Below are 26,929 nucleotides of genomic sequence, written 5' to 3'. Positions count from 1 at the left end.
AACACCAAAGGATGTGGTATTTCCTGGACTTTAAACTGTAAAGTAGGGCATGAGGTACACATACTGCCAACATGAATGTTGAGCAATCTTTTCCCACAGTGGTTTTTTGGGGTTTTTTTGTTTTGCAAAAACAAGCCTAATCATGTTGCCTTGAAACTCTTTTATTCAGTTCCTCTACAGTTAAGTTTTATGTTCCTGTTCACAGACAAGTGGATGTTTTTCTCCAAAGCATATGTAGTTTTCACTTCAGTCAGGCATATCTGCTCCCCACCCCCATTTTGCAGTGTTCCCACTTGCAGCATTTTCAGTAAACATGGGATAAATTGAGTATACAGAAATAGCTTCTTCTATAAAATTTCCATTAAAAAAATAACAAGTTTTTATTTACAAAGTGTTTGCTACTACAAAGTAACATTTCCTACTGGTTCAAATATACTATTTGCTAATGCCAGTGTTCCTATTAGGAAAGTAAAACTTTGTGTATCCGTTTTTCTTTATAGCTTTGTCAGTGTTTAAAGCACATAATACTACTGCATTCTTTTTTATACTACTCCTAGCCATGTACGATGTGGTAGTAGAAATTGATACTATTTGATCAGGACAAAAAAAAATAAAAATCAGCGCAGTCTTTCTGCAAGAAACAAAACTTCAGTTTATAATTTAAAGGTAAAGAAAGCAATCTATGGAGAGTTCAAAGACACCCAGCAAATTGTTTAAAAGATGAATGGGCAACTTGGACTTTCTGAAGGAGAAGTTTAGCACAAGAAAAGGGCGAAAAGTTCCTGCCAAAGTGTGTGACACTTGATGCTAATGCATGTTTTGGGGGAGGAGGGGAGTAAAATAAGTGGATTGAAAAAATCCTCAGGAATTGGGTTTGTCAGTGCTGCTCTTCTTCCCACCCATTATGTTTACAAACATTCCTTTGAGCTCAGCAGTGAAGGTCATAAAATAGCTTTGTCCATGTCTGGCCTCAGTCTTAATATTTGATTAGTTTTTTTTCTTTTTTTAAAAAAGTTGATGGACTTTCAAGGGGTTCCTGCATTTTAAACGTAAAAAGGGAGTGTCTCTAACTTACTTTAATGCAGAATATAGTAGGTATTAAAAAGTGCTACTGTAACAGGGGGACAGATGGACCTGCCCTTTTTATCACATACTGCATGTTGCAGTGGCTCCATTAACACTGGTTGTCATCAGGGTTAACTTGCTGCCAAGGGACTGATCTATTGCCAGATCACGTAAGAAGTGCCAACAGACATGTACTGTTGTAAAAACTGTGCCTGTACTTGCTGGCTTGTTACTCCTGATGCAGAGTAGGATATGCAAATACAGAGGCTGGTGCCTTGGTCCTAGGGCATCGTTTGCAGTTAGGACCTGAGGAACGAGGGCGAATGAACTCACACCCTAATTCTTACAGGCTTGTTCAAAGTAGGATTACTTTTTCACAGTAGGTGCTTGTGAGATGCAGCGTTGTAACCTTTGCATATACTTAAGTATTTTCCATACATACGGAGTCTGGCTTTAGAGACAAGCGAATGTGCCAGAAACTTGTATGATGGGCTGTGATTCAGCCAGTGTTTTCTTATGGAAATTCTAGATCCACTTAATGGCTGCATTAGTACAACCAAATCTGCCCGTTGTTAAAAGTTACATTTGAGATTTAACAAACCCACCAAAAAAAATGGAGATTGATTTTGTGGACTTAACATTTTTTTTTAGTCAGTGTTTTTTGTGGCTATTCAGAATAATTGTATGTGACCTAAAAGTGTCACTGGGAAGGGCTCTTTGGTTGCCTTGATCCTAAAGGTATGCCACTGCTGCTTCATGGAAGGCACAGAACCAGATAGTGCTAGGGATTAATTTATATTTCCTTCAGCCCGGATAAGGCAAATAGGCTAAAACCATGCCACTGTTAAAGACTCATTTTGTCTTAGAAAAACGTTCTGTATAGATGACTTTGACTTAGATCTACAATTGGATTCGATTTCTACATAGCTGTATCCTGCTATCCCATGTTGTTTATATATCTAAAGCACCTATGCCTGGAAAGTATCAAATATTTAACAGTGGCATTTAGAGAAGTCAGAAGATTTAAGTGGTTGCCACTTATTCTAGCCCATACCAAATACTAAGAAGAGAGGCAAGTGTGGGCTAGTGGGAAGTTCCTGTATCTGCTTGGATTTACCATGGCCCTCCACAGACACTGATCCAGGTCAGCCTGCTTTGCTTTTTGGAGAATGGGAAAATTAAGTTATTGATTTGCACAATATATTCCCTAAGTGGGAGGCTTTCTCCTGTCATTTGGATGGTTAGATCTCAGGTATTTCTTGTGCCCAGTTTTGAGCAAGGATTTTTGGCGTCCTTCAGCCTAGGTGGATATTCTGAATGTTAGCTTTTTTATTATTGTCAAAAAGATGTAAATGGGGAAAAAACATTTTGGTTTTGGCTGATCTTCGTGATAGGCCAGGCAAGGCAGGAGTATTGAAGATGTAGAATGAATATGCACTCTCTAAACAGCTGCAATAAACAGCCCCTTCAGTTGTTACTGTCAGGCTGCTTTTAGGAGCATTCCCTCACCTAGCTGTCAGTATCAGCTGGGTTAGGTACCAGGGATGCCAACTCAAGTAATTAGATTGAATGAGATAAGAAGTACTTGTATGAGCAGCTCTACAGTGCCTTGAAAGAATGCTTAATACTTAGCAGAGAGAATGAACAACTTAAGAGTAATGCTGGTTGTGGGGCATTTTTTGGCAATATACCTGGGTCCAGGGGAAAACAGTTACTCACAGTCTTAAAAACACTCACCAGGCTAAATTCTGTAACAGCTAAATAAGAAAGAGATAATCTGATCTCAGAACTTGGTTAAGTCTAAGGAATGAGAGTTGCAGGGAGTTTGATGGTGTCAGGATTCGGTTATGTGAACGGCTGCCAGGAGAAAGCTGAGTATTTAGAGCTATTAACATGCTTACAAGGGCAGGTGTGTGATCATCAAAAGTTACAAATGCCTTGGTGCCTTACAGACATAGGTGAAAATTCAAGAAGTGGCGTATTTTAAAACCCAAAACCTCAATAAACAGCACAAGGATCCTTAGCCCCTTCTTTGCTCACCAGTAACACTACAAGAGGAACTGTTTCCCAGTGCTGAAGGTTGAGATGCCTTCAGCTATAAAATATGCCAGGCCTTGCAGTAACTGATCTGCAGCATTTCCTCATTTAAAACCAAGCCAGCTTGTAGTAAGCAGAAGGATGTCACCTCAAAGTCTTGACTATAACTAGAATTTTTAAAATCAAAAGTTTAAAAAGCTCCTATAGTCTTTTCCCAGCTTCATTCTGTATCTTATTTATTCCTGAGAGACTTTTGTAATGAAAAGATAAAAATTAGGTGGGTCAGTCAAGAGATAACTTGTTTTGGTTTGTTTACTATATACTGTACCCTGTGGTTATTGCTTTGTTTTTAAATGAATCCAAAACCCAAATATCTTTCAACTCACTAAAAGGAAAGTAAGGCTTCTCAATAAACTACCTGGACTATTTTCAGCTAAAAAGAGCCAGTTAATTATAAAAATGAGCACTGCCCAGTGTTTGAGTGCAATTAAGTTTCGGCAATGCTCTTGAATTAAACTGGTGGCTGTAGTCAGAAGAGCAAGCATTTGGCATTTGAAACCTTCAGTGTGGAATTCTAAATTCCAGCATTGTTTTATGTCTGAGCTAGAGGGCTTTGTTTCTCTTAAAAAATAAACATTAAACAAAAAAAAAAAAGGCGGGGGGGGAGGATCAAGATTTGATAAGGCCTTTTTACATAATGTTACTTCAGGCTGACCTAGCTGATCAGCACACGTCCTTCTGTGGGTATTCTGCATACTCAGCCATTTCCAACTGCTCAGAAAGATTAAGAGTATTTGCAAGTTATGATTTTAAAGAATTAAACAAAACCCTTAACCAAGATGGACATATCTACAGTGTGGCTGGTACTAGGTTTAATGAAGTTAGTTAGTTAAAATCATACCTTCAGTTAAACTAGTGTAATTTGCCTTAGTCTTTACTGAAATACACACACTTTCTTAGATTAGGTGGATTGCTGCCCTCAAATCCAGTGTTCAAATGAAAAGACCGGCACGCTTTAATACAATGAAAAAAACCAGAATGCACAAACATTATGTCAGATTTCCACATGATAGAAAAATGCTGTATCCCACCCGGATTATTTTCATCTAGCTTGTGCTGCTGACAAGTCAAATTTAGTTGGGTTTTTTGTTGTTGGTTTTTTTTTTTTAAGCACCATAAAGTAAGTCCAGAAATAAAGCCGTTTACTGCAACATATAAAAGAGCATTTACACATAGCATTCTATTGCTTGCAACCAAGTGTTTTCAGAATGTGTAACCAAGAAACAGTGTTTCAAGACACAAAAACATGTCACTTAAAATTTACATTAAATAGAATTTGTATGAAAATTTAAACGTTAACCTTGTCTTATAAGAGATACCATTTGGTCCTTGTTTCTTATCAGTGAATCTCGGGGGTATTGCATGAGACAGGAGAAGATAACAACTGAGTGGGAAAAACGGGAAGCCCAGTTTTGCTAGTAACTGTTTTACTCTGGAAAATATCCACTGCTGGCTTTCGAAAGAAGGAATGGCTGGCATGTTGAAGCAACGGAGCACAACTCCTGCCCTTGGCTTGGTGGGAGCTGTGTGGTTACTTAATATTCTCAATCCCCTTGTTACTCATAATGCTCAGAGCTCATTGCAGATGCAACACCTTCATTTTGTGAGGTCCTGCAGTTACCTGTGGTGTTCTGGGTGGGTTAGGTTTTTATTTTTTCTATATCAGCCAAGATCAACCGAATGATTGAAGGGTTTGCCTAAGATTATACACAAGTGAATACGGCTGGAGAAGACCCAAAATTCTAGTTCCCAGACTTCAGTGTAACCACAAGACCGCAGTGCTGTAGTTGAACTTCATCCTCAACTGGAACTTGTCACAACTAATCCCAAGGAAATAATTTCCTTTTGAAGTCTCTTCTAAATGTTCTAACTTGTTTTGTCCTTCGTATTCAACTAGTTCAGGAAAAATAACTTTTAAAGTCTTGGTTCAACTGTCTAAGTAAATGTAGCATGCTCCTAGATTTCTTTAGGTTTCTTTTTTTAAGTTGATAGCTTGAAGTTTGCCAGAAAGCAAGCAGCTGTGCAGTCTGCTGCTTTGAAGGGAATCAACACAATGGAAGCAAGGTATCACTGAAGATTCTCCTATAATGCAGAAAGCACAGTGACTACTAATATAACACATTCAATTTCTGGGCAAGAAGCCTTTTTTGCCAGGTTCTTACAGTTCAAAGTGCTCCTCTTTAGCAATTGTTTAGTGGTTTGCTGGTTTTTGTTTTTACACAGATCTTGAGTGGGAAGTGTGAAGAGATCATAAAGTTAAATGTGTCCCTATTGTATTGCTGTGGGCAGGGGGATAACTTCAGACAACGTTTCCCTCTTAAAAAGTTCCTATGTCAGGTATCTTTGGTCTGTCCTCTTCAATGAAAGCTGATTGAAAGGACGGTTTTTGACAAACCAGTGGGTTTTTAAGAATAAAAACAATTATCTGTTTAAATGAAACATCATTCACAGAGCTGACAATTCGATAGTAACGTACGTGGAGTATGTTACGGTCTCTTATTTCAGAAGTGAGCCACTTCAGTTAAGTACATTGACTCTCTCAGCAAGAATATTATTTTTTATTTGTAAAGCTTTTCTTCATATAGAGGTAGTGTTACAGATTTGGTTGAAGTGAGGTGGTGTAAATCCCTTAGTCTGGTGTTGCCTGTGAGCCATGAGCACAGGACAGTCTTAACAGTCTTGTCCAGAGAGTAATGTGGTAGGCATGTAAGAATTCTTTTAGTTTGTGTGTTTGCAACTCATTTGTGTAAGCTAGACAGCTCTGCTTGCTCAGTCAAAAGGTAGACCAAATTAACGGTGCCACCCAGACTGCACCTCAAATGGAGGAGTTTGACTACCTGTGAAAAGTTTCTATCTGGATGCTTTAATTTTTATTGTAAAAATGCAGGTGTGCTCGTCTGCTCCTTGCAGTTTTACCTGTCCTCTATGTAGGGTAGGCCTGTGTTAGCTCTTTTGTCTGACAGCCAGGTAGCTTTTTAGCTGCAGCCTCCATTTACCCCACTTGCTCTGGCTTGGTGCTTTTCAATATGGCTGGCTTGATTGCATGTTTGTCTGTGGAAGGTCACATGGACATGCCCCATGTTGTGCTAAGCGTACTGGCCACAGCAGTCCAGGCCTAACAGTTTACTGCCATTGCTCAAGCAAATAACAGTATGACAAGCTGCCTAATCTTGTAACTAAGTAACAGAGCCAACGCTGTTGAGCTCTGACAGCTAATACAGTGGTACTTAGAAACAGGTCAGCTATTTACATACAGTATAAAAACTAAAAAGAAGTAACACTATTTGAACCTAATTAAAAATGGTTAACTTCAAGACTAGTTAAAATACTGGATGTTAGAAAACCATGGGAGAAGTACATGTACTGTATTCTGCTCTGTTTCTGGAGCTTTTTTTAAAATAAGGTCCTGATGGTTGGATGTGATGTTAACTTTAGAACACTTGAGCGTCCTGTTACAAATCTAAATTAACAGCTCAAATGGGATTCATGTTGTGTAAGTTGAGCTATACATTATTTTGAGAAGTGGTATTTTGATACTACTGTTTTCAAGGGTGCATCAAGGTGAGTGCAACAGAAGTTAATGGTAAGAAAGTCAGTCTGTCCTAATCTAAGCTGACTAGAATGCAAACCAAGAAACAATGTAATGCTGAAATTTAATTTTTTTCCTAAGAACCTCAACGTACAGCTTTAACAGCTATGTGACATGCCCATCCTCAGTTTGAAAACACTGCCTTGAAAACATGCTGCCTGAGATCCTCTTTTAAACAAAAACAACGTGCTATAAAATCAAAGGGATTAAAAAGTTAGAACAGTAGAGGAGAAGCTCTACAGGATACACTATAATCTAGAAATACAATTCTTGTCCTTGAAAAAAGCTGGTGCAGAGAGTACTGCTGTTTTTTATCCTGACTGTTTAATAACTGCTAAGAATAATCACTTATAATAAATTAGGTCTGCAGTATAAATGAACATATGAACCTTTCAAAAGAGACATACTAATGTTAATTTTAGAGTATCTAAAATGGATTTAAACTATTTCAAGATTCATTTTATCGCAATTTATATTACTTTAGGAATCTTCTATACAGCAAGTTGAACAGAAAAAAGCAAACATTCTATCAGCCCCCTTTCCCTAGAACAATTTTCATATAAGATAGTTTTAAATAGCTATTTCAGCACATCTGTGTGTGCTCTCACTCCCCCTTTTCCTAAAGGTAGCACAGCCAAAAGACAATGTGAGAACTGATATTTGTTGACTGACACTGTTTTCCTTTCCTTTCAATCTGGTAAAGATAAGAGAAAGACACACATTTGACTACGTCCCAAAATGGAAAATGTGAATTTGATGTTTACTTCGCCAAATCTCCAGGGGACTTTGTTCTTTTCCTTGGTTATAGTTGATAAAACCCCACATCACTCTGTCTGCATGTCACTCAGTGTTCGGGTACAAAAAGTTTTTTATTTCAGCTGTGGCTGAAATTTCAGTGAAATCCAAACAGGAGCTCCCATTAGGAGTATTTGAGCAGCATTTTGTATATTCCATTTTCTACTGTCCTTATTCTGGGGAGGAAGAATCTTCATCTTCATCCTCTTCATCCTCATCATTGAATGAGCATGGAGTTTCTCCCCGTGATTCTGAGTAGCGTGATGTTGCACTGCTGGACTGTTGACTGCTTGGGGCAAGAAGCTGCCCAGTTGCTAAGGCCACTTCAGCATCCAAACATAACCCTGGATTCTCACTATCAAAACAACAGAAATGGTGAAGTTTAGAGGATTTCAGATGAAGTTTTAAGCTTTTTGAGCTCAGCTTTTCCTTTAGTTAAAGAAATACTATGAACATTAAACACAGCTAATAGTTACGAAAACAGCTGAAGTATCGAAGTAACATAAAAGATTGTTGGGTGGTTTGTTGTTGGTTTTTATTTTTTTCATAAGCCACTAGTAGAGTTGCTCAAGCTGAACAAAATTAAAAAAATAAATCCCTCACGGTTTTTTCAATACACAGAAATGTTTGGAATATGAAATTAAACTGTTAAATGCCATGAGGAAGAACCTGTTTCAGAATGATCTCTTTCTGTTTTTTAAGGTACCGGTAACCTCCAAGCAAAGCATAGCTGTTATGGTGTTTTTGCACTGGAGTTTTGGTGGTAGTGGTGTTTTGTGCTTGGTTTTTAATTTAAAATTATGATTAGACTGTGTGGATTAAACTTCTTTCATGATAGCTTAAGCAGTAGTGCATTTAGACACCAAACATCCTCCTGTGTTCTTCAGAAGTATTATCAGGCTTTGTTCTATGTGTAATAAACTATTTGTAGTCCATGCCTAGGCAGGTATTTAAGGTTAATCAGGAGAACTCTGTCATTATAATAAGTGCTTGAAAGTGATTCAATTCCTTTGAAGCATAGATACAAAATAGGTAATATGTTCAAAATTCAAAACATGTTGATTTGACCTTTCAAATGTAATTATAAAAGAAGACAGAATAAGACTCATTTAAAATGAAAAATCAACCATACAGAAAACATTTCATTATCTGCATATAAATGATATGAAATAATGAGGTTATTGAAGTATCACAGGCATATACCACTATCTTTGACTTAAAATTATTTTATTTACCTTGATTTAGCATCAGAAGTGCCTCCTGCCACTTCTAAATGTGTACCTGCTTGTGCTGAGCTTGAAAGTAATCCTTGATTTATCCACGAAAATCCTGATGACATATCTAGAAGAAAAGTATCATTGAATTTATGATAGCTACTTCATTTTTTTCTTCCTTTTACTATCTTAAACTTCACATTTTCTTTGCAGTTAAGATTCCTTAAACTGTAGATGTGTCCTGTTTAATCAAGATGAAATTATAAATCTGTACATATACCCCCCAGCGTTTGTGGATGCACTCAAGCCTTCCACTCCCTCACACTCACAGTTGTGGTTATTTCTATGAAACTCTCCCCTCTGCTTGAAGAGCCGTATGCAATCAGAGGTACCTGAAATGGTTTTGGAGATTGTACAGCTTGATCCTATGCCCAGGAGCTGTAACTGCCTTTGCTGTTGTGCTTGGTGAAGGTGTAAATGGAACTGTACTTGTCAGGACTGGAGACACTGCAGTGAAGCCATCATCAAGGCAGTTTGTGTTTTTCAGTTGTGTGTGTTCTGATGGCCAAAGGCAGTTTCAATTTGGTGGTCTCACAACTGGCTGTAATGCAGCCTCCTAATCTGTTCTGATGGATTAGCTGTGGATGTGAACACACCATGTCAGAGGTCTTGTGCCAAGAGTATGAAAGAGAGAGATCCTGTTGCATACTGCATGTGTGAGGTGCAAGTCTCCTCCCCAGGGAAAAGAAATTTTAGGACTAAAATGGCCTTGCAGTACTGCAGAATTCCTTGAGGTAGTTTCTTGGAAGCCCTCTGAGGCACGAGTGGGTTACTTAGAACCCTCATAGAACCTGTTTTCAAATTCTGTAGCAAGTAACGCCAGTCACTTGTTTCCAGTTACGCACATTTCTGCTAAGAGACTCAGCAGAACTAGTCCATTGACCCAAGTACACATGGGATATTTTTTTGGGGTGTGTATGTGGTTTTAACTTCTTTCTTAGGTAAGATGTTTCTATAGACCTACCCAAATTACATCTCAACGCAAAGTCCAAATTGAAGTGAATTATCAGGACTGTCTAGTTCTTCTCCATGGTGCTTGCATGTGGTTCCAGCTAGATGCATTAAACCAGGAGTTACTGTCCTTAGTTATTTGCTATGCCTAACCAAACCTCTGTTCTGTACAGCACGATGGCAGTAAAAATCAGATTGCACTATTCATATTGTACCTAGAATTGTTCTGTAACAGCAAACAAGAGGAATAACTTTGTTACATATGCTTTCTTGTTTGTCTGTGTTAAGCATTGGCTCCTTGAGATTTGCCAGTGTATGGCCTAGCATGGGACTGTTCTAAGGAGATTGTCACAACCACAGAAATTGGCTCACCATCCACTGGGATCCACATGCTACCTTGTTTTGTGCTGTGGAGACCCGTTAGCAGTGAGGTATTTGAATGCCCTGGTACAAGGCAAGGCTAGCAAGGTCAATGTTCCTGCCAACAGCCTTTAGAATATGACAGAAAATATTAAGTGGCAGCTTTAGGGTGATCTCTGAGGATGGGATAGATGAGAATAGTTAAACATGGACATAGCTGGATGGCTTTCATTAAGATTGCCGTAAATGCAGGTTTGTTTTTACAGAGAACACATTCTGACAGTCTCCTCTTGTCTTTGCAGGAAGAGGCTGAACCATTTAGAATGACTGCATTGTATTTAGATTAATAAAGTGGATTAGAGATATATCACAGGGTTGTTTCCTGGTCTTTTGAAGGGATGTACCTGTGTGTACACGTTTAATATTTCAGGAGAATAACAAGTTGCTGCTAGTAATATTGCATTTTATTAACACTGTGGGATAATAGCTAGTTAGCTTTGTGAAGAGCAAGGTGAACAAAGTTTGGATTTTACACATAAGGCAGAAAGAAGGTTCATAGATGCCTATCCCTGCCTTTTACTTTCATTGCCTTCTAATTCAATTTTCCAGTGGGCTCTGAGGAGCCAGGGAAAAGAAGTTTTAAGAAGCCATTTCCTATCTGAAGAGAACTCTTAAAATAGAATGCTGCAATGCTACAATGCATGCTACAATGAAAAGACTTACTATTTATAGCAGAGCAGACAAGTTACTAATAGTTACACCTGTGAACCAGGGAAAGCAGGTTGGAAAAACCTTCCCAAGGTGGTACAGGCCAGTCTAAGAGTGGCACCCTTATTATGGACAGACATATCTTTCAGCAGATATCCTTGGCAGAAATTTGTTCTTTATATGAGAAGGTTCTAAAGGAACATCATCGATAGCCTTAATAATTAATGCTAAAGTGAAAGTGCTGCATAGGATTATTGCTGATGGCCAAACAAGCTTGTTCATTCAGTAGTACTTTTATCTGTTCAGTTCTAACTCCAGCCCATTGCCAGTCAAGGCTTGTTATGCAGGTAGATGATAGCATTTCTCCATGCAGGGGAGAAACAAACAAGAAAAAAGTGTTGTAATCCAGAGGTCCTAAACTGTCCTCCTTTATCTGCTCACTGCCTTAGTGGGATATGTACAAGTGAGGGGTTGTTACCACAAGTATTAGTACCTCAAAATATTTATCTGTAGTCTCATTTCTAGGAGTCAGGACTCAGCTGACAAACACCAGACCTGAATTTGCATTAAATACCTCTAGTGTATGCATGGCTTAAAAGGCACAAGATAGTTTTCTGGATATGGTTCTACAAGGGTTTATGCTTGTCTCAGTCAGTTGGCGTATTTCAGCTCATCCAGCAATCTCACTCCCTTTTTGCTTGAACTGTTCTGGTATGAGCCTTTAGTTAGCCATTTCGACATGCTGCATTGTCAGAAAGGTCTCTGCCAGATAAAGAACCTACAGTTTAGTACCCTGAACCAGCTCATAAAGAGGACAGAGGAAAGTAACCGTCAAAATTAAGAAATGGGCAGGAATGCACAATTAGGAACGTGATCCTGGTGTGCATCTTAAGCTGGTGCAAGTATCATATGAGAAATAACACTGCTCCTTCCACAGTAAGAAGGCTGTAGTGTAGTCTGCTTTATGCCTATCGCTTTTTCTGGATTACCTACTTAGTTCATCAAGCATATCAAATTAGGGCACTTGAAGTATGGCTAAAACACATGATCCTCCTGCGAAGAGAATACACTAAAAGGCTTTGATGTATCAGTTCAGCAGTTCCAAGCAAATTATTTGGCATGTTTAATGTGTCTAGAAGTAACTCTTTTCTTTTAAAGCTGAGATGGTCGAAGGTTTTTTTGTCAATTTTAAATTTCTTTCATTGAACTAGTTGAGACTTGGATTCTTCCAACTGCTTCGCCAGCCCTGTTAGTAAGAACTACAGGACAAACTATTGTTAAGTGTTTGGAAGTCAGTAATTATCTGGAAAAAAAAAAAAAGTGACAAGGCTAAGGTCAAACTAACATTCTATGGAAAATGACTTGCCTGCTTACATGTACTAGAACAGAACTGGTTTCTACAGCAGTTGAGTCCACAGATTCAGCTCGTTCGGGAGAACTTTAATCTTGAACATAATAAATTGACCCAGTGAATAAATAACAGATCTTGATTTGTTCTTCTTGTATAGTAGTAATTGAAGCCAAAGTACTTAACAGTGCCATCATGACAGCTACAGAAATAACCATAGTCTAGAAATCAGCGATGAGCCTTCTGTTTCAGTGTCCTTGCAGTGTAAGAAACAACATCTGAAGACTGTCAAAGTTAAAATGGGAAGCTAGACTTAACTGAAAAAAATCACAATTGGGCAAATGCTGGGGTTTCAAGTATTGTGCAAAACATCTAAATCAGTTTCCCTTATTTTACTGCCCTTAGAAACACGTACTATGCAATTCACACTCTTAGATATAGATTTGTGCAATTAAGTAGCAAGCAACAGATAGAAGAAACCTTTGAAAATAAATGTATCTTCTCTAGCGACACTTCTGGAGTAATTTTTTCACAAGCTGAAGCTTGTCTGAAGAGTATGTTACTCACCTCAGTGCATTTTAAGTAAAATATAAAATCAATAAATTTCTAATGACTGGGTTTCTGGCTACTGGTCTACTACTAGAGAAATAATCACAATGTTCTTTAAGCTATCTTCAATTCTGTTCTTTTTGGGTTAGTTTCTTTGAAACAGAGGACTATTTGTTTCTCACTTGCACAGGAACATAATGGTTGTTTTGCCTTTAGTGCTTTCAGTAAAAACCCCACCAGCAGTACTTACTGTGACTAAATTTTTTTCAAAACAAACTAAAATGACCTACTAAGCACTAGTTTAGACATTTATCACTTTAATGATTAAAGCTGATTTTATTTGGTATATAGTGTAATGACAGGGTTTTTTGCAAATGTAAAGCAACCCTGTTTTCTGAAGAGAAATTAATACAGGTTTAAAATGGAACAGAAATTTTAGTTTGTTCCTTGATAGACAGGTGCAGTTAAGTAACCTGAACACTGCAACACTGTTAAAAGATGTGGGTTCTGCTCCTTTCCCCTTTTTTCATGTTGGTGGTAAATGTGGTAGGTAATTTTTAGTTGAATGAGCCAGCAAGGAACAAATTAAGATTTCTTTCACCCTCTCTTTTTGACATCAGTGCAGACTTATAAAGACCTGGAGGGGCAATTTCAAAATTGACTGAAATTAAAAAATGAAATCTTAAGTTTTGAAACCCACAGAACAATGGGACCAGGAAAATGCAAACAAGCCTTGACAAACGTAAGCACATTTGATGTAGTTTGGAATGTTAAGCCATTTAGAATGTACTGATCTTAGTGACTGTAACTGAGTTCTAGTTTATATCCAGCAGTGTTTTCATATCACAAATTTTAAGCAACTGTTTAATTCTTAATTCTCTCATAATAAAATCAAGGACTCACAAACCCACACATTCAGCTTCCTGACTACTTAACTATATTATCCTTAGCAAAACAAAACAGCATTAATATAAAGCCTGTACTTTAAATTATCCTGACATAAGAATTAAGTGTTGCCACCAGAAGGGAATCACCTTTAGTAAAGTTAAAAAGTCAAATGTTTGAAGTGTCCAGCCTTGCTGTGTGACAGACTTTTATACTACTGTAGTTTTAATCAAGATTAAAGCCTCATTAGTAGAGAAGTCAAGGCAATAGCTTTGCTCCCCGCTTCTTCAAAAATGAAGGTGTGCATACAGTTAATTCCTTGGGTAACACTTCCCTTACAGGTGAAGTCCCTCCAGAAACTTGAGAAAATACTGGCCTACTTTTAAGCTTGGACAGAGCAAGAAGAACAGTCTGACAGTAACTAAAGGAGTGATTACAAATTTTAGCAGCTCTAGTCCAGCAATTGAAGATTTGAGCCTATTAAGTGTGACCTGTTCAAGCAGTGTGACTAGGGGAGGTAAAAGCCTCAGTGTGAGACTCTTGTCCTGGAACTCTTTGGAGCTTTTTGCTTTATTTAAAGCAGCTCTGTTCTCAGGTGGAACCTGCTGGCTTGGGAGTCACTTGTAGATGACATTTGCTCACTTCTTTCCTTTTCCTCCTCAACTCTGGAGGAGCTGCCTTCCAGTCTGCTCCTTCATTCATCCAGTGTTATGAAAAATTAGTATTAATCCATGAAAATCTGACCTTGGTGTCAGTTCAACTATTTAAGAAATAACTTCTTCATAACACAATTCACTCAGAAGTTTGTTGTTATAGATCAGTGTGAATTAAATTTACAGGACAACTATGATAAACCTTCCACAAAGACCTGTAAATGAAGTAGTCTCTGTACCAACCCTACTAGCTCCCACAAAACTTCAACTGTTACATACTTATGTGGGTTAATATCATTATATTTGCTTCGGTTAACTAATGCTTTGAATTTGACCAGGAATGTAAAAGTCTCATCTATAACTTACCTGTGATGTAGCCTTCTAAAGCTTTGGGCACCAGTGATTTTGCAGTTCTTAGGTCCTCAGCTGAGCATTTGCCTGACTCGAGCCCAAAGGACATTCCCATTCTCTTCAGCACCTCACTGTCATCATGAATCTCAAAAGTGTTATCGAAATTAAAGAGGTATTCAAATCTGCATGTGAAAAGTCAAAGTGAGATGGCTTGAAAAGAGCACAGCTATGTGGGTTTTGCCTGTTCATCCTGCATTGAGGTAAGTATCCCGATCCTTCGTTATCTGCAAAGGGTCCTTAAGGGAAAAAAAAGTGCAGCAAATGCTTTTTCTCTTCTGCTTCTGTTACTGGCATGCCTATGGGATGTAAAATGGCACTTTCTCAATTAAAGTAACTTTACCACTGCAGGAAGTCTAAAGTTTTCTACCTCATTAAACAGATTCAAAGGGGAAGAGCGAGGCCTTATTGAACATGAACCTTCACTTGTACTAAATCCAGTATTTTTAAAGGTCATCTGCAGCCCTGTCACCAAAATAACTATTCTGTTTTTGCTTCTTGTACATTTCATTTTCTGTTCTAATGTGCAACACTCCTCCTGTGAAGTGACCTATTTACCTTGGTCTAGTTTTGCATTTTTGGATGCAGCTAGCAAAGCAGTCTGTTCTAAGTCCTTTATGTTCACAACCTACCACTTCTGCTGCAGGACTCTCAGAATACTTTTCATTGCATATAAAAGTGGAAATAGTGATTTAAACTTCAGATAGCTTTAAGAAAAGCAGGGGCACCTGTGGTGACTGGCCTTATGCTCTGATCAGAGGCTATTCAATGCCTGGACAGCCCCGGTCCAAGGATCACAATATCGGCTGGCTCCCAGTGCCTCATTTTCTGCTAACAAATCCTTTATGCCTGGAAAAGCAACCCATCTGTGAGAGACAGTCTTTAAAAGATAACTCACTGGTGGGTCTTCCATTAGCTCTCCAAGCTCATGTCACATGCAGATTTTTATTTATTTATTTTTTAATTTAAATACTAATTTTCTTGGATCCCGTAAGTTTGGAAAAGTTTTATCTTTTGTGCTTAGGCACATTTTCATCTAGTAATCTACATGCTTGGAACTAGGTGTAACTGTCAGTTACAAGCATCATCTCTTTTGTGACTTACACGGTATTACCTGTAAAACCTACTGCTTATGCACCTGTACTTATTTAAGCATAACCACATCAAAAGGGAAAATAAGATGTCACTGTACCTTTAACTGGTACAATGACATTCCTGCTACCTGGACTGGTACACCTGAAGTCAAGTAATTATGTTTGCACAAACAGGGGATGGGAGAAGTGTCATAGCAAGTTTCTACCAGCAAGCTGTGTAGTAACTAAGTTATTACTGAATTCAGCTTTTATGGTACAAGATTAAAGACTGTATTTACTGATAGCTCTGGCTTTCTCCTCCCGGGTGTTGTGGTCAAATACTAGATGTTAGAAAGGAGCCGAACTCCTTTCCATCCCCCTTCAAGTTTCCAAACAAACTTACTTACAGTAGTATTTCCCCAGATACACTCTCCAGCAACCTGCAGCCCCCGATGCAGGAAGTTCCTGCGCTTCCTCCACCTCTGCTGTTAAGATCTATTTAAGGATTTTCTGTCAGGGACTTGCTGTGACCCCTTTTAGAACATACAGAAACTTTTGGCATGAGCAACATCAAATGCTATGATCCGCATAGACTGACTGTTACAAAACCACTTATATTCCTTATGTCTATAACCTAGCACCTGGTATCTGCTCTTGTCTCTTAACTTTAATAAGCAACTGTGTCCAGGTGTTCTCTGTGCATACACTCCATGTCATCCATGATTTTACAGAAACCTGTGAATCCACTGTCCTCTCTTTTTCTAGGCCACGGAGTCCATCTGTTCCTTCTGTGAAAGCTTCTTCGTAGCCTTATTAATTCCTGCTGCCCTCCTGTGTCTCTCTCCTGCTTATGCTACACTGTTTCCAAGAACAAGAGAGGATATAGTATTCCAGATAGGAAAGCGCTATACACATTTAGTTTTACATTGTATTCCTTACTGGTTTTGCTAATAATTCCCAGCACTGTTTTGGCTGTTCTTGAGAAATCCATTTTTGTTCTCATAGAATGATCTACTGGGCTACCATCTTACAATTCAGTGCTAAAAGATCACTCCAGAGGCCAATGCTGTGAATGTGAGGTTTGGGTGCAGTTTCTGTCCCTTCCCAAGGTAAGTACAAGTTTGATCAACAATTAATTTAATCTGGAGTTTCTGCTCTTGCAGGCAATTCTTTCTCTAAGGGTACAACAGCCTGCTTTCTACATGTTTACTTTCACAGATAGTATTGTATGTCCAATGGCAAAATCCTCTGCGTTTCCCATTAAAAGCGACACGTTCTAATTTTCCACATTTGTGATACCTCTATTGTGTTTGAACGGTTGTTTAAAACTAGGTATTCTGGTTCTTTTTTATTTATTTTCTCCTTTTCCCCAAGACCTACAGCATTTATATAGAGGCACCTTATACAACAAATACATTTTTTCCCCTCTTTAAATGGGACTTACTTGTTCAGGTGCCTCATCTTTTCAATATAATTTTTAACTATTTTATCTTCAGACTGCTTTTCTTGACATCAGCTTCAGAAATGCCATTCCCAGTATGCTGCTCCGCACCCGACTGCCTGCCTTCTCAAACTCTAAACAAATCTTGCCCAGTAACCTCAACCTCTTTGTTTTAGATGTGAGAAATTTCATCCTGTTTTGGCTAGATCAAGCCTGTTCTTGCATAGGAAAAACCTTAGGAGACACAAACCTATGCTCCTCATGATGCTAAGTCCCCTTTATATGTACCATTTTTCCAAGTGATTATTTTAGAAGATCCTCTGTAAATACAGTTTTGAGTAGCAAATGCTATGAGATTATCTGTTTATTGGACTTTCTAACACCACCTGCTGTGGCATTATAAATATCAACCAACCAGCGTTGATAACATATACGAATGTTATTTGTAAGAAGGAATGGAAGCCCTTTAAGCAGTGGATTATTAACTGACCTTAAAGGGCAGGCACTCAAGCTGACCAGTTAGGCAGCACAAACACTCTAATAATAATTACAGAATCAGTTTGGACAAATGAAAGTGACCACTTTTGCCAACTGCCTTATTTAGCAGATCAACCTAACGGTGCTTTAAACACAAGCAGTTCCTGCCACTGTTTACCTACACACTGCTGCTGTCACTAATCAGTTGCACAAATAACAACCACAGTGAAAAGCTTGTTTAATTTGGGTTGTACACTTAATGATCTCCAGATGACAGCAATATTGAAGTTAGGTTATATAAAATGAAGTATCAACAGCTTAAATCATTTTGGTGTGTTCATTCTTAGCAGTACTGTTTTCTTACAGTGGAGGCGCACGTTAACCTTCTCTAGATCCCAAATTCCAGGTTAATCTCTGACAACTTTAAATCAGCAGTTCTTAAGCTTCAGTATGAAACTACTGAACTTTTTAATGACCTCAAACCTAAATAGAAAGCACTATTTAAAGTGCAGTGAGAACTGCATAGTATGCTGATAAAATAAGGGTGCAGTCAAACTAAATCAATACAGAATCTAAAATTCCCAACTTGCTGAAATACAACATAAATGGAAGTATTCCTAAAGTTTTGTCACAGAATATACTGGACTTCAGCCAAATTTTCTACAAAAATTCAACTTTTAATAATATTGCTTTTGCACACTGGTAGTTAGGTTACTAGAGCCTGTCTATTTTGCCATGTTAATGGAATTCAAGTTCAATATGGGATTTGAATAGCACCGAGTGAAGTCTGTAATCTTCAGTATTGAGGCAGAACCAGCTGTTTTCAGCTAATAAACTGTGATCTGATTAAAAGTTAGCATAACAGCACCTCATACTTCCAGCTGTATTTTCATGGGATGAAGAAGATAAGCAGCCAGAAGTATGTAAGTGGAAGATTTTTAGATTAATTAGGGCAACTTTATCACTTTGCTTGCAAAGATAGTATTCCAAATTTCTGTATTATATCCTTCCTTTTTTTTCCCTTCAAAGGGTCAGCTACACCTTTCTGCTATTTAAAAGACACTTCCAAAGTTATTACTGTCACCTCTAGGCTTTTACTTTTGTGTTACGTGGACCACCTTGTGTTTCTGACTAAATACATTTATGGCACATCAGAAATATGAATTCAGAAGCACTAACACATACTGGTGCTATCCTAGCATAGAGTTCCATTCAGTTATTTCTGTGTAGTGAATGCTCTTTGAAATGTCAGTCTGAAGCGCCTTTTGAAATGGTGAAAGTCAGCCTGTTTTAACTAGCGGCTGTAAGGCAATGTTGATAAACATATTGCATTTTTTATATATATAATTTACTAGAAGTAATTTAAATTAGCTTTTGTCACTTCAGGGAGGTGTTTTGTTTAGGTTTTTTTGTTGGTTTTGGTTTGGTTTTAGATATATATATAAAATATGTATGTTTGTGTGTGTATATATATTATATGCGTAAGATAGCTAATATATAATACCATATATATGATCTATAATTATATATCATACATATTTCACTATATATTACTATACATTTCTATATAATATATTCATTAACATATGGTATATATTACATCAACATTTATTGATATCAATAGATATCAATAGATTTATATACTGTGTATTACTAAAGAATACATTACACAGTATACATATATTACAAATTTATTAACATAAAAATTTAATGTAACATTTCTATTAATATTTAACTGATACCTCAATGTCTCATTTATATAGCTATTATAGATTACATTATATTGTAAATATTATTCTATATTAATATACTATTTATAATATCTAATTTTAATATATAAGCATATAAACCTATATTTTTATACATAACAATATATATTATATATTATACATATACTATACAATCTTATATTACATTACATAACATATATTTGTGTTACATCATACGTAATTTAAATTATGTATATAAGATACAATATATAGCATATATATTTAATATATATTATATATTATAATATATAATACATATAAGATTTATTCTATGTTCATATATTAATATTAGATATAAACGTATATTTAACGTATTACTATAAAATAATATATACTTTATGTAATAATATTATAATTACTTTATGTAATAATATATACTTTTATGTAATAATATAGAAGATATTATATAAATATTATAGCATATATTGGAATAGAATATATGTTCTATATATGTCATAAACATATAAACATATTGCATGTTCTACATGTTTATATATAACAAACACATATATGTTTTATATATATATATGTTTATATATACATATATGATACATATATACTATAATAAATCTTATCATATGTAAAGTTACATAATTATACATAATATACAATATTATACCTCAATATATCTGAATATATTCCTATATTATTATTTTAATATAGATATTAAGATATATACCTTTTAAATATTATAATCTAAATTATAATATAAATATTATAATGACACATACCATACATTATATGTTATACAATATATATGGTATGTCATATATATTTCAATATATGTAATACATTAAGACATTAATTTAATAATATATATTATAATCCTATCATGTCATATCATATATAATTTTATGCTATATGGTAATATTCTATAATAGAATGTAATAATTTTAATAAAACAATTTGTCACTGTCCTGGTTTGAGCAGCAGCAGTCAGTTTTCTCCTTCTTAGGAGCTAGTACAGTGCTGTGTTTTGATCTTTTGGCCTGGGAACAGTGCTGATAACGCCAATGTTTTCAGTTGCTGCTCGAATGTTTGGTCTGGCCAAGGACTTTCTGAGCCTCATGCTCTGCCAGGGAGGAGGGGAGGCCGGGAGGAAGCAGAGACAGGACACCTGACCCAAACTAGCCAAAGAGGTATTCCATACCACAGCACGTCATGCCCAGGATGTAACTTGGAGCGACCCGGAAGGGGTAGAGGGACTGCAGGGTTGGAGGAGGTATCGGTCGGTGCTTGGCTGGGGGGAGTGGGGTGAGTTATTGGTCGGCTGGTGTTGAGGTGTTGTATTCTTTCCTCTTGTTATTTCCTTTAGCACTATTATTATTGGTGGTAGCAGCAGTGATTTGTGTTATACCTTAGTTACTGGGCTGTTCTTATCTCAACCCGTGGGAGTTGCATTCTTTTCGATTCTCCTCTCCGTCCCTCCAGAAGCAGGGGGAGGGCAAGAAGGGGGGGAGTGAGTAAAAGAGGTTTGTGGTTGGGTTTAAACCACGACAGTCACATAAAAAGCATATATATTAATTTGCTATCAATAAAAACTATATATTATAATGTATGATATATTTATTAAACTAGAGTCAATTATAGATATTATATATTACATATTGTACATTATGTTATAATTTAATACTATTTTAATTTAATATTTTAATGTAATAGTATTATATTAGTATTTGATACTTAGGTTATGTATTAATATATTGACTTATTTATATATTACATATCACATATGTTATAATATACCTAATATGTAACATATGTGACATTATATATTATGTATTATGTATACACATATATACACACACATAAACAAACAAACTAAAACAAAAAGAGAAGCTAAAAGAAAACACACCCCCTGAAGTGCCAACATCATATTTAATTCACTTCTAGTAAACTAGAGGAAGTTCTCTGATTTATTCTAATAAAAATTCCATTCCCCCCCAAAATATAATTCTAAAAATTGATTCCATAAACACTCACTTATCACTTGATATGCTGCAGTCTATAACTGTTCTTTTGCTAGTGTTGACTATTAAGAAAGGCAGCTGTATTGTGGAGTTCAAAGCTGGAGGGCCTTGATTTCGTTGTTCATTTTGCTGATTTCTTTGTACCAAGTTTTTGAATGCTATTTGCTGTAAAAAGAAAGAGAAAATGATCACTGACAAAAAAATAGAAGACATCAGTGTGGAATTTCACAAGCTCTTATTTATCATCTCCCAACAACTCCAGGAATTTTCTGTCAAAAGGTAAGTTGTAGCCTGACTCACTCTCTGCACTGGTGTGGCTCACCAGGAACAGAAGTTAAACATTAGCTTCTCACACAACTCCTAATAGCTATGCCCCCCCCGCCTCGCAGTCCCTGGAGGAGGAGAAACAAGACAGGAGCAATAAAATAAAGCTTGGTGAAGAACGGTTCCCCATTACTTTCAAAAAGGCACCGGAGGCACTGTTACATTATATGCACAGCTACCTCACATTGGGAGCTACTTACACTGAAAAGATAAAATAAAAAAATCATCAGAAATGCCAACATTTCCCACTTCCCAGGACCTGTATTCTCCTCCCCTTCTCCTCCATTTCCCTCTTTCCTCTCTCAGAAAAGTTAGGTTTGAAATTCTCCTCTAAAAGTTTTTAAACAGGTGCTGTTCATGACACAGCTCCCTTGCTTTTATCTCTGACTGCATATGTATGAAAATGTGTGGGCTTGGGAGATGTTATTTGAGGGATTGGAAGTCAGTGTGCTTACCCAGTTTGAGGCACTACTTATTTCACTTAAGGGGAAGATGGACAGACAGAATCCCAAAGCACTTGTAAACCATTTGACAATGAACATAATCAAGGAAATAATGACAGTTATAGTCAATAAAGGAGTCCAACTCTGTCATTTTCAGACTAATAGCTAAGAGGGCCTGAGTTGCCTTAGTGTCACCAGGATAATTTCATGTTGCTGTTAGAGAAGCTGCTAATTTATTAGGTTGGACAGATAGAATTGTACCCTAAGTAGAGAAACTGTTTTTGGTGACGAAACAAGAAGCGTTAGATATTTAAAAGTTTCAGTATATAGCTAATTACATGAAAATTTTATCAATATAGTTGCATCAGGAAAAAAAATAGCCTTATTGCCCGTAACCTCATTAAAAAGCACAAGTGTGTTAAATTACTGAAAGTCTTAACAGACCAAATGCTTCTGGCTATTTAGAAAGTTTCACTTTATAAGCAAAGGTGCATTTGAAATTTCTGCAATAAAAGCCAAAATCTTAAGTCATCTCAAAAGTGCATGTCAGAAGGTAAGACTTGGATTTCCCACTCTAAAGATCCAGAAGTGTCTGTCTGTCTCCTCCAAAACAACTCTCTACTCATTTACACACATTGTTGTGTTGTAAATTTTGTTGCTTAGAATCAGAGAGAAATTTTCTGTAAGAACTACTACAAGAAGCAAACTTGGGGGGGTGGGACTTTGAGTCAGTGGAAGCAGTTGCAAGGTGTTCCCATTCCCACTAATGTTGTCAGACCTTCAGAACACTAAGAAAACACTTGTGGCACACAGCTGCAGCAGCATGCCTGTTCACTGTAGTAAACAGACCAGACAGTGAAGGTAAGAGGTGCCTCTACTAGAAAGCCAGGAAGGTCACAGCATGAAACTTTTCTCCGTAGTGTATCATAGCTGCTAAATAATCTAGGAAGAACTTCAGAAGTTCTAATGTCAGATCAGAACTTGGGTGATTTCATTCATAGAAAAAATAATTAAGTATACCTGCAGCAGCAGTTCTTGCAGTTGGGCTCGCTTCTGTTTTATCCTTTCAATCCGCTTCTGTTTTTCTATCTTAAAATATAAATGCATCGAGATATTGATAATGCATACTTGGTTACCTTGTTTAGTCCAGTGTGCCAAACTGAAGAGGCTGTAAGCTGCACCTTACGGAAATTCACGCTTTCTTTAAAAATGGTGGTGGATTCCAGGGCACAGTAAGTAAACTGCAAAAGTCTTTTTAGGCCTACCCATTTGCCATATATTGTGTTATTTTTCAAAACAGACTAATTGCACAGCCACAGGAATTTCTCCATGAAACAGGTCTATAGATAAACTGGTGTCCTTCCCATTCCTCCTCTTCTGTATTGTGCACTGAATGCCAATTAGTACAAAACTAAATGCTTGAGGAAAAGGCGCTTTGGAATTAGTTGGTTGGTTCCTTTATTTCCATCCTGCCCCCCACTCTTTTGGAATTGTGCACAACCCTTCCACTGTTGTTCTGGCTGCAAGCTATTAGACATAAATGTGTGGAGACTGTGCTCAAGATCATCACCTGCATCTCTCCAGAGTACTCCACTTTTTGTTTCGACTACTTATTTGAGACTTGCTTAAATTAACAAGATTTCAGCAACAAAAAGGGGTAGAGGTAACATTATCTACATGAGCACAGATTTAATTTCTTGCAGCAGTTCTTTTAATGCTAGTTTGAGGGGCAAAGCTGTATTCAACCTAAATATGCAGTGTTTGGGACAGCAATGGCACCAATGACTACTGACACTGCAAAGGCAACTAAGGACACCTTAAATAGTGCCCTTGGGCAACCCTAGTAAACGATGCAGCCTGTCAAAACCAAACTCCGCTATTTTATTTACAGTGGTGCTTTGTGGACCCCCACCCCCTCCTTAAAGTTTCCTTCAGAGCACAGTAGATGACTTTCTTCGCTGCGACAAACATGTAATTCTCAAAACCAATACACAGTACAGATTCTCATTTAGACACGGTTTCTATATAACAAGCTTTTTTGTACTAGTTTCTCATTTTTGTACTGGTAATCTTATGTAAGAACACATGAAGAAGAGTTCGCACTTTGCACAGCTTTAAAGAGGAAAATGAATTCAGGATTTCACACCATGCAAATGCAGCTTTATTTTCTATTTTTTTCAGTTATGTCATAGGAAGCAACATTTTAAAAAACTACGCCTGGCCTCCATTTTGTGCATATGTAATTGGAGCCTGAAACAGTGAAAAGCATAAGATCATGGTTGATGAGACAATGAAATTCAAGTTCCACATTTGTAACAATAACCTATACTTAAGATAATGCATTCACTGGAATGAATGTGAAAATGCAGAATCCTGAAGAAAAATGGTTGAGCACCTGCCTACTTGCTGGGTGGATGTATTTTCCAGGTTGCTGTACTGGACAGACTGTAAAAGCTTCTTTGTTACCACATCTAGAATGACACGTGATGTCAATTAACTTGCACAAAAATAATTGTTCTGTACTGCAGAGGCATCCCACCCACCTTTTAAGGTATTTGATGCCACAAGTATCACAAATAAAATACACATTAAGATGTATTTAAAGTCAGTGCAGCAGTCTGCAGTAAATACAGTAACTTGTGATTTTTATTTATAGAGCATTTGGCCTGAAGGACAAGCAACATTTGTGCATATGAATTCTGGCATCCTTACAGAAAACACAGTAACTCCCAGGCTGCTGGAGAAATAATGGAAACCACCAATAAGTAAAACTTCCTTTTTTTTCCCTGTCAGTTTTTAAGTAGCATTTAACATGCTAGCAGGAACTACTTTTCAACTTCATTTCCTGTGACTGGCATTTCCAAGTACAGACAGGAATATAAAATTGGTCTCCTTTTAAATATATACCATTTTCTAAGCATAACTGCACCACATATTCTTGTGACTTTTCTGCTGGTTAATTCTGGCTACTACAGACTTTAATCTTAAAAGTATTCCCTGATTTTTGTAAGGTAAACAGGTGGGTTTTTTCTCCAGACTTCATGTTGTACACTACACAAAACTGCACTAAGCATACATAAACATATCCTTTCAGTTTATTCAAATATCAAAGGAGGTATTTTCATAGTGTTCAAGAATCAAAACCCATCTGGTTCAAACTGAGGAAAAACAAAACCCTCTTCTAAAGTCAAGCACCTCCATTATCACAACCTTTGACCTATGCAAAATTTCCCATGTACCTCACCTTACCTCTAGATTCTGACATTCCTGAGCCGAGTTTGTGGGAAGGCCAATCCATCTGATTTCCTTCTTCTCTTTTGAAATTATGTTCATTGCCATCAGGACATTGAGGGCATCATAAACTCTCCGCCTAATATTTTTCTGATCATAAGCCTGCTAAGAAAACAATATAGAAGCAAGTACAATAAAAATTCAAAAAGGAAAAAGAGACGGAACATATTCTTTAGAGATACATAGAAGATAAAAAGCCAGAATGGCAGTTCAGGTTATAGGGGTATTAAAACATGATGCCTTTATTGGTGCTACTACTTGGGTACCACGTGAGCTGTTTGGTTGCAGATGGAAGCCTCAGGCCTGCTTGAAGCCTCTGTGCAGTAGATTCACACAATGGTAAGTCTGTTCCAGTTGAGAACTACTTTGGCATACTTCTCTAATTTGCTTCTAATTTAGAGGGAATTCAGTTGTTGATTTTAACTCTGTATTTTTTAATTTCAGAGGATAAATGTATTTGGGAAGTAGTTAAGTAATGAAGGAAGGTATCTGGTGTGGCAGGACAGTGCAGAAACAGAAGAGACGCAATTCCATGATAAACCAGACAGTTTTTTGATGGTGTGACACATTTCCAATGTATTTGCTTACCGAGTCTGTGGCTAGGTGGCTGTTAGAGTTTGTGAATTCCAATACCAGCTCATCAGCAACTTCATTGTACGAAGTTGTTCCTTTACGCTGAACTTTTTCACATACTTTCATTGAAAAATGCCTCAGACCCTTCCCATTTTTATCTCCTTTTTTGCTTCTCTTACTGGAAGGAAAAAGAAAAATTATGTTTTAAAAAAATGTGATGTTTTAATACATCACATCTTAGTAAGCTACTTTGTAACACAGCAAAAGGCCACCTTTTCCAACAGGAATCAAGACTGATGACATCATGTACTACCTAAACAAAAAATAAAGATGTTCTGCTTTTTTGAATCAGCTTCTTGTTTCTTTCATATTGGCAAAAAAAGTGCACTGGAATCCTTTCCCCTTTCTCAACCATTGCTAAGTGGATAGTGCTTGAACACATGCTGCTGGGCTGGTGCTTAGAAAACTACATTTGTAATTCATCCCCAGGTAGTTTCACAAAAGAGCAACCAAAAAATGGGGAAAACCTTACAAGATGTTTAAGTGCTTGAAGCCAGATTTATAGGAAACTCATGTTTGTGCTTAAAATAGAAAAGTGATAAAGCAAAGAGTAATGAATTATAACTACAAGGAGTAACATACCACAGCTTTTACGTGGAAGTGGGAACATGACTCCCATCTCTCTGCAGAGCAGATCTGAAGACGTAAAAAAAGTCTGACGGTATCCATCAAATACATGTTTGATAAAACTCACCTTTCCGAAAAATCTGACTCTATAAATTCTTGGGTCCGCTTTCTGTCCCTAGGCAAAGACAATTCAAAATTAAGATAAAAATCACATTATACATTTCGACCAAAAAAATCAACGTATTTGGGCCCTAATGTT

General features: G+C 37.0%; 1 protein-coding gene across 4 annotated transcripts in view; it reads right to left on the bottom strand.

Moving 5' to 3' along the window:
- Positions 1-4,287: 4,287 nt before the first annotated feature.
- TFDP2 (transcription factor Dp-2) overlaps positions 4,288-26,929 on the bottom strand; it is a 58,404-nt gene continuing 35,762 nt past the window's right edge. For 3 of the 4 annotated variants that reach the window (XM_065674932.1, XM_065674935.1, XM_065674934.1), the window contains 8 exons: positions 26,798-26,845; positions 26,059-26,221; positions 25,429-25,575; positions 23,200-23,268; positions 21,426-21,577; positions 14,641-14,807; positions 8,782-8,887; positions 4,288-7,901 (listed from right to left, as the gene is read on the bottom strand). In XM_065674932.1, the coding sequence (XP_065531004.1) occupies positions 7,718-7,901; positions 8,782-8,887; positions 14,641-14,807; positions 21,426-21,577; positions 23,200-23,268; positions 25,429-25,575; positions 26,059-26,221; positions 26,798-26,845 (1,036 nt within the window). In that variant the 3' untranslated portion in view covers positions 4,288-7,717. The remainder of the gene's footprint in view (positions 7,902-8,781; positions 8,888-14,640; positions 14,808-21,425; positions 21,578-23,199; positions 23,269-25,428; positions 25,576-26,058; positions 26,222-26,797; positions 26,846-26,929) is intronic. The other variant, XM_065674933.1, reaches the window with a different exon arrangement.

Source organism: Lathamus discolor, chromosome 3, assembly GCF_037157495.1.
Source record: "Lathamus discolor isolate bLatDis1 chromosome 3, bLatDis1.hap1, whole genome shotgun sequence".
NCBI lineage: Eukaryota > Metazoa > Chordata > Aves > Psittaciformes > Psittacidae > Lathamus > Lathamus discolor.
This window is presented reverse-complemented; position numbering and strand designations above follow the sequence as displayed.